Source organism: Lactuca sativa, chromosome 2 (genome assembly GCF_002870075.4).
Source record: "Lactuca sativa cultivar Salinas chromosome 2, Lsat_Salinas_v11, whole genome shotgun sequence".
NCBI classification, from domain to species: Eukaryota; Viridiplantae; Streptophyta; class Magnoliopsida; order Asterales; family Asteraceae; genus Lactuca; species Lactuca sativa.
Window position 1 is genome coordinate 83,439,716 of NC_056624.2, and position 8,146 is coordinate 83,447,861.

General features: G+C 33.6%; 2 protein-coding genes across 2 annotated transcripts; both read right to left on the minus strand.

Annotated features, from left to right (window-relative positions):
• Positions 1-507: 507 nt before the first annotated feature.
• LOC128132334 (uncharacterized) lies at positions 508-6,737 on the minus strand. The gene is made up of 6 exons (XM_052768859.1): positions 6,629-6,737; positions 5,409-6,460; positions 4,942-5,291; positions 893-950; positions 712-813; positions 508-624 (listed from the first exon to the last, which is right to left on the minus strand). The coding sequence occupies exons 1-6, from the start codon at positions 6,735-6,737 to the stop codon at positions 508-510; spliced, it is 1,788 nt and encodes a 595-aa protein (XP_052624819.1).
• Positions 6,738-7,318: 581 nt separating this feature from the next.
• LOC111915408 (uncharacterized) lies at positions 7,319-8,146 on the minus strand. Its single transcript, XM_023911068.1, has one exon. The coding sequence runs from the start codon at positions 8,144-8,146 to the stop codon at positions 7,319-7,321; it is 828 nt and encodes a 275-aa protein (XP_023766836.1).

The window sequence follows — 8,146 nt, forward strand, 5'->3', positions numbered from 1 at the left end:
GTACCAAAAAGCAATGGTTATAAAAATTAAATTGATGACAATTTTATTCAAATAACCATAATATAATGAAAACAATTGATAAAAAGCACAAACTGATACTTGCATCCAAAGAACACATTCAAAACAAAACAAAAATTGTTCATTGATGAACAAATTATATTAATATAAACATGCTAAATAACTGATCATTATAGTCATCAACAAAAACATACTTAAGTGCTGCTAAAAACTCCTTGATTTGGTCATTACATAAAACTTACATAAATAAATTCAAAAAAGAAATTGTTTTCCCATGGAGAGGTATTGTCCAATAATCAAGTGTTGCAGCTATCCTTCAACCTCATTTAAAAACAAAACACAACAGCTATCCTTGATCCTCACTGAAAAACAAAACACAACAAATAATTAGTTTTTTGTCTAGCATTTTAAAAGAGTTGACTTTAGCAAACAATCATTAAACTAAAAGTAGGATGTTATAAAAATTAACAACTAACCTTATATACACTTTTAGACAACAACAACATCATTCATAAAATTTTTCAGAAATTCTCTGGCCAATGTAGCAACAGTTGTAACCAACGCCTTTTCCTCAAATGCAGTTTTGTCATTCCAAAGGGTACCAAACTATTTGAAAATAAAATTAAAACTACTAAATAACAAGACAATTTGTTTCTTGCTTTAGAAGAAATGATTTTTGTAAGAAGTACTTACTCTACTCTGAAATCCATGTTGTCTGTTCAACACAAAATCAAAGATCCAATTCATTACATAATGCCCACTCAGCTCACATTCCAATACACCGACTTGGTTGCACTAAAATTGTGATAGAAGGTAAACATAAATCACAAACGAAACTACATCTAACTAGTGGATAAGTAATAAGATAAATTACCTCAGTGAGCTTCCATACAATTGGAATTGATGTGTTCTTTTCATACGTCTCAAAAGCCCTAAAAATAAACAAGCAGCAGAGTTGTATTCAAACTTATAGAAAGAATGTTATTTTTATGTCATATTAAGAAATTTCTTACTTTTCCAAAAGTTTGAGTAGGTAGTAGTTGTCAACGGGATTTTTCATAGGCTTCATCAGAGAATCCAAAATGTATACAATATGATTTCAACCACCTACCTGAACAGATTACAAAAACAATTCAACATGATATCACAATGCTTACTTTGTTGTTTGATTGATATCTATATGTAGTCAGGTTAGTAACTGTATGGCTATGTAACTAACCCATGAGCTACATTATAACAAATTCGTTTGATTGATATCTATTATGCTTTTTCTAGAGCCAACTAGATGACATATTTTTTTAAATACTTTAAAAACAGCATCAAATCAAATCAATATATACAACATAATCAACCATTTAATGTTGTATTCCTATAACACTATTATTTACCAAAACATAAACATATCTAGTATGTAAGACAAGAGAATAAAAGAACAGCATAAACTGGTACAGATGCTATATATAGTTATAATGTTTTGTTGGAGATGAGATACAATTCACAATCCTTACTTTGTCGTTTGATTGATACAAAAGGCCTATATCCTTATGATGATGAGGAATGGTTTTGAGTCTAAAAATGAAATATCTTATCCCATCATTGCAGGGGCAGAACATGAGACATGAGAATTAGAACTACAGGGGCCAAACAATGAAACATAGTAACCCGATGATGCCTTGCCTATGCAGTAATCTCATAAAATAAAAGTTTAACCCCACTTGGAAGAATCTATGTACTTAATAAAGTAAAGCAAAACCAAAAAGAGAAAAATAAACCTAACCCTCTGACCACACTGATAACATTATCAGGTACTACCCAATAAACCATGAGACTAAAGGGAAGTTTGGATGTGCTCCTAAGTGCTAGATGAATCGGAATTTAATTTTAATTTTCTAGGGCCAAAACAATCAAATTCCTTTGAGCTAATTTTGTTTCAGGTGAATGAAAAATTATGTTAACGATAATTAACTTAATTTTTATAATCATTGTAGCAGGTACATATAACATCCTTTAAGCAAAACAGATTATCGAATTAAAAAGGAAGCGTGTGATTGATACAGCCTTATTAGAGTTTAATTAAAAGTTTAATTAATTTTATAACTATGGTTCCCACGGGTTATAAACTAGTGCATGTAATAAACATGTGATGATTCAATTCTAAAAACATGTTGCTTATTCCATCAGGAGGTGTTCGTATCAGTAATTAAGTAACAAATTACCATTCAAATCAGTTTAATCTAAAGCAAAAAAATGATAAATTACCAATAAAAAGTAAACATAACCAACGAGGAAGATCATACAACTGATATCTATAATTTTTCATCAACAAAAACTTATTCAAATAGAATACAACTAACGTGACAAGAATTAACGATACTCTAGGAGACGGTGGGAAACATTAAACGATCAAGAAGTGTACTTAGGAGAAGAGAGATGTTGTGAAGAATTTTGTCTTGTTGTTTTGGGGAAGAGGACTAATTGAGATGTAGAGTCGTGTATACGAGTAATGTTGCCTTAGCAATGACTTGGCGACCTCCTGATATAAGGTAGGGGATAGGGAAAATCGAGGAAAAGATAAGGGTTTTAGGCACCAGATTATAGTTATAGTCAGAACGATGAGGAGGAATCGTCTGTTAAGGCATTCAAATCGCCGGTTGCTTGAGTCAGTGAAGAAGAACAAGAGGTGTAAGGAGTAACAACATGATTGGGTTTTTGATTTTACCAAAATTTGTGGCGGGTTATACAATTTCTATGGCAGGATATCCAAAAACTTTACCAAAACTTAAGTCAGACTAAATCTTAAAAAGTAAATGGGTGAATTTTTTTCTACGGTATATATTTCATTTCATTACCTCAAGTAGCTTAAAATTTTCAAGCCTAGTCCTTTATATTTGTACATAAGTTTCAATTAATACCTTTTGCTTATTGAACTTCTAATATATATCCTAATAAAAATAATGTATTAAATTGACAGAAAAACATGTATTTTTTTTTTTAAAACCCATCTTTTATACGTACATGTCTCGAACCAGATTCGATTGGGAATCGGTCGGATGAGAACGAAGAACTGGAAACCGGTCCATTGAGTAAAAAACTTGGTTTGATCTGATGTCGGCACGATATAGTGTCGGTTCGACGGATCCAAATCTTCATTCCTAATATAAAATAAATATGAAATTCAGGTCGGTTAGCCGTAAACGAGTCAAAGTTCAATTTAGGACTATTTTGTATAAAATGGACGTTGAAAATATTAAGATTTCTTTTTTGAAACATCAATAAAAGTAGGTCTGGCAATCGTGTCGTGTTCAAGTTGTCATGTCAAAATATACCAACCCGATCAGACCCAGTTGAAGGGTTTGGAATAAAGGTTTAAGATGATAGTGAGGTGGTAAATTTGTTGCAGCGGAGAAGAAGAGGAGGGTAATGAGTGATAACATGGTATAGGGTCTGATTCTACCTCAAATTTTGTGGTGGTATATAGAATTTTCATGCGGGTTAACTTAAAAAGTTTCAGCCAAAACCACTTTAATTTTATATATTTTGGCATAAATTTATGTTTTTTTTAAGGGGCAAATGATACCTTACCAATTTAGAGTCCATGCTTTTTTTCAAATTATTGTGTATTATTTTGTTTGTAACTCTAATTATTAGTATATTATGAATTTAAAAGGAAACTCTAACATAAAGATATAAAATTTATTTATTATGATACAAGAAGAAAAATATATTGACAACATATTTCATTTCAATCTTATAAATATTTTCTCAAAGATGCATTATCTATAAGAACTTTTAACTATAGTATAATTTTATAACTTACGACATGTTGAAGTTAATTAACGAATCTTGCAAAACTTAGGATATCCAACAGGTTGATGAATTTCATTTTGATGATCAGTGTAAGATTAAGGATGAGTTTTTTAACTAAAAAAACAAACCGGGCCGGATAATATTGTGAGTTTTCAAAATATAATTAGGTTATACTTAGATTAATGCAATTTTACAATCATATTCATGTTTCTTATCGAATATCTTGTTTTATTTTCCAAAGTATGTGCCTGATCGATATGAGATTCAGTCCCTATGGTTAGAACCGATAGACCTTAATTCAAGAACAAGTAATCTCCAAAATAGTCTTTCACTAGCTTTATTAATTGTATAAAAATAAGAAACAATGGTGCACCATATTTTATAGTGACCTGCTAAACACCACCACCATCACCCACCACCACTACCACAACTGCCACAACCACCACCAACATCGTGACTACTATCACTCACGACCACCACCAACACTGCCACCACTGCTACCACTGCCACCAGCCGCTACTACCACCACCAACACCATCACCACTGTCATCACCGCCACCAACCTCCACTGCTACCATCACCACAACGTGACAACCACCTGTAACGCCTCGATTCTCAGGTATTGATTTATGTATGAATCTTTTTGGTTTTTGGGTCTACTTGACGAGTTGGCTGCCCTACTTGTCGAGTAGTAGTGGGATGGTCCGCGTATTCTAAAGGCATGATATCACTCTTACGATATCTTCCGATAGGTACCATTCATTATCGTAAGACTTCTCATTTCCTCCAATCACTCACTGGGTGAGATTTCGGTTCATAGGTTTCTGGGCCAGATTTGGGTTTATGGGTCAGATTCCATAAATAAAACTGATAATTAAACATGAATAAATTCTTGATGCAAACATATCCGAATTTTAGAAACTTAAGTCTTAAACATCCAAATGAAAATTAAAAACATTCATGGAAACATGTTCAAACTAAAACATTAATACAAACATAAATAGTTAAAATTCAAATGACACTAAAACATATTAAATAATGAGACCTCACCCAAATCCTCTTCATTTTGCCCCAGATGTGGGTTATGATATCCATATTCCTTCATTGTGATCTGACCGTAAGTAAGTGGTGTCATCGACATCATCATTTGAAGATGCAATGCCGATAATAAATGGGGGTAGTTCATCAAACTGGTCGTACTCTTCCTCGTCCACAACATCATCAACACCAAGTATATGTCGTTTGCTATGCATAACGATGTGCTTTCCTGATTCCCTTGGGTCCTCAACATAGAATACTTGGGTAGCTTGTTTAGCTAGGATGAATGGTTCTGATACATATCCGTTTGTGGTAAGGTCAACAACTGTAAAACCATCATTGTCAACTTTAACACCTCGTTGGTTGTCAACGCATTTGCATTTTAACATAGGTATAATGATGGAATCATATTTCAATTCCCATATTTCCTGAATGACACCATAATATGATTCTTTGGCGATCCTCACCCTTGTATCATGACTATCTCCATATACTTCCGTTTAGGCTATTACTATTACACCGCTATTTTGAAGCGTACATTTTACATCTTGTTGATTAGTGTAAATTGTATAACCATTAATGTTGTATCCTTGGTACGTTGCAACAAGATCATCAGGACCATTCCTTAGATGTACTACAACTTGATCCACACTATCTCTCACTTTATCTTTTAACCATTGTGAGAACGTTTTGTTATGTTCGTTAACCAACCATCTATTGCTCCTACCACGATTTGAAAATTCCAGTGTTCTTTTGTGCTCATTTATATATGGAGCAATGATTGTCATATGTTGTAGGATTGTAAAATGTGCAAGTTGTAAGTCTTCTTGATTTGGAATGATCTTTTTCAATCTAATTGTCCCACTCCCTACAAGTCTACCCTTGTGTTGAGATTTTGGAATGCCAATACTATAAACACCTTGTAGATAGTCAGTACAATATTCAATTACCTCCTCTGTTGCGTATCCTTCAACAATACTACCCTCTTGTCGATGTCTATTCCTTACATACCCTTTTAAGATGCCCATATATCTCTCAAATGGATACATGTATCGTAAGAATACTGGCCCACAATACTTTATCTCTCTAACAATATGAGATGTTAGATAAACCATGACATCAAAAAATGAAGGTGGGAAATACATCTCGAGTTGGCATAATGTCAAGATAATATTACTTTCCCATGAATCTAATACCTCAGGATCAATAACTTTAGAATGAATCATGTTGAAAAACAAGCATAGCTTTGTGATTGTGTGTCGAATGCGGTCTGGTAGTATTCCACGAATTGCAATGGGAATCATATGTGCCATTAAAACATGACAATCATGGGACTTCATACCAAATAGTTTTAGTTCTTTCATTGACACTAACTTCTTAATGTTAGCAGAATAGCCTGATGAAACCTTTACACCATGTAAGCACTTACAAAATTTTGTTTTCTCATCCTTTGACATGGTATAACAAGCTACTGGCAGATACGTACGTTTTCTAGGATTCCTAATAGGAGCAAGCTCGGGGAGAATTCCCATTTCAACCATGTCTTCTCGAACATTAATTTCGTCTTTTGACTTTCCCTTGATGTTCAACAATAAGGCTATCAAACTTTCACAAACATTTTTTTCAATATGCATAACGTCAAGACAATGGCGAACCTACAAGTGCTTCCAGTATAATAACTCCCAAAATATAGATCTTTTCTTCCAACTAACTTTGGGAGGAGTTATACATGTACGTTTACGTTTATGTTTTCCTTTACCATTACCTTTGAATTTTCCGAATGTAACGTTTAGATTTTCAACACGAGAAAATACAGTCTCTCCTCGTAATGGTTTCCTTGCCGTCCTCTCCTCAGTTTTACCATTGAACACCATTTTTTTTCTTGCGATATGGGTGATTTTTTGGAAGATATCTTCGATGATCCATATATACATTTTTCTTTCAATTTGACAACCATAATGATTGTGTGTCATCTTCACAAATTGGGCATGCATTTGCTCCTTTTGTGCTGTATCCAGACAAATTCCCATATGCTGGAAAATCATTTATGGTGCAATAAATCAAGGCCCGAAGTTGGAAATTTTCACCATTATATGCATCATACACTTCAACACCTGGACTCCACAATTTTTTCATGTCCTCAATTAATGGAGCTAAATAAACATCGATATCATTTCCCGGCTGTTTTAGACCTTGAATTAGTAATGACATCATGATATATCTTCTTTTCATGCATAACCAAGGTGGAAGATTGTATATACAAAGAAGAACCGGCCATGTACTATGACGACTACTTAGGCTTCCATATGGATTAATTCCATTAGAACTAAGTCCGAACCGAATATTTCTAATTCTCGACCAAATTCTTTAAAACTGGAATTAATATTTCTCCATTGAGGGGAATCAGCCACATGTCTTATTTTTTCGTCTATTTTACGATCGGCATGCCATCGTATTAATTTGCATCTTTCGCGTTTGCAAACAACCGTTTTAATCTAGGCACAATAGGCAGATACCACAATACTTTAGCAGGCGGACCTTTCTTTTTCACATCAGTGGTTTGTTCTGTATGATTATTCTGCTTATACCGTGATGTACCGCATGTGATACACTTATCTAGATCTGCATACTGGTTTCTATATAACATAAAGTCTTTTGGACATGCATGTATTCTTTTGATTTCCATTCCCATTGGACACATTAGTTTTTTTACTTCATATGTTGAAATAGGTAACTCGTTATCTTGAGGAAGTATATCATTCAAAAGCTTTAGAAGATTTGTGAAACTTGTATCACTCCAACCATTGTTTGCTTTTAGGTTAAATAGTTTCAAAACAGCAGATAGTTTGGTATACTTCATACACCCGGTATACAATGGTTTTTCTGAGTTGTCAAATAATTGTTGAAAATGTTCATAATCCTTTTCAGCGACATTGTCCTCCCAATCATGTAAAATTCCAGATAAGTCATCGTATTTGTCATTGTTTGAATCATTGTTATCATCATTAAACTCTGAAAAAACCTCATTACGATTAACCAATGTCTCCCTGTGTCGTGACCAACATATATAATCTCTCATAAACCCACGAATTATTAAATGTTCCTGTACTTCGGCAGAATCAATGCACATACGACAGTCCTGACAATCTACACAAGAACACCATATGTAGCTTTCTCCTTTATTCACCCGATTTTCCTCTGCAGCTTTAAGAAAACCACCCAAACATGCCAAATATTCATCACATGAATGTTTAATTCTATACACCCAGTAACTACGATCCAT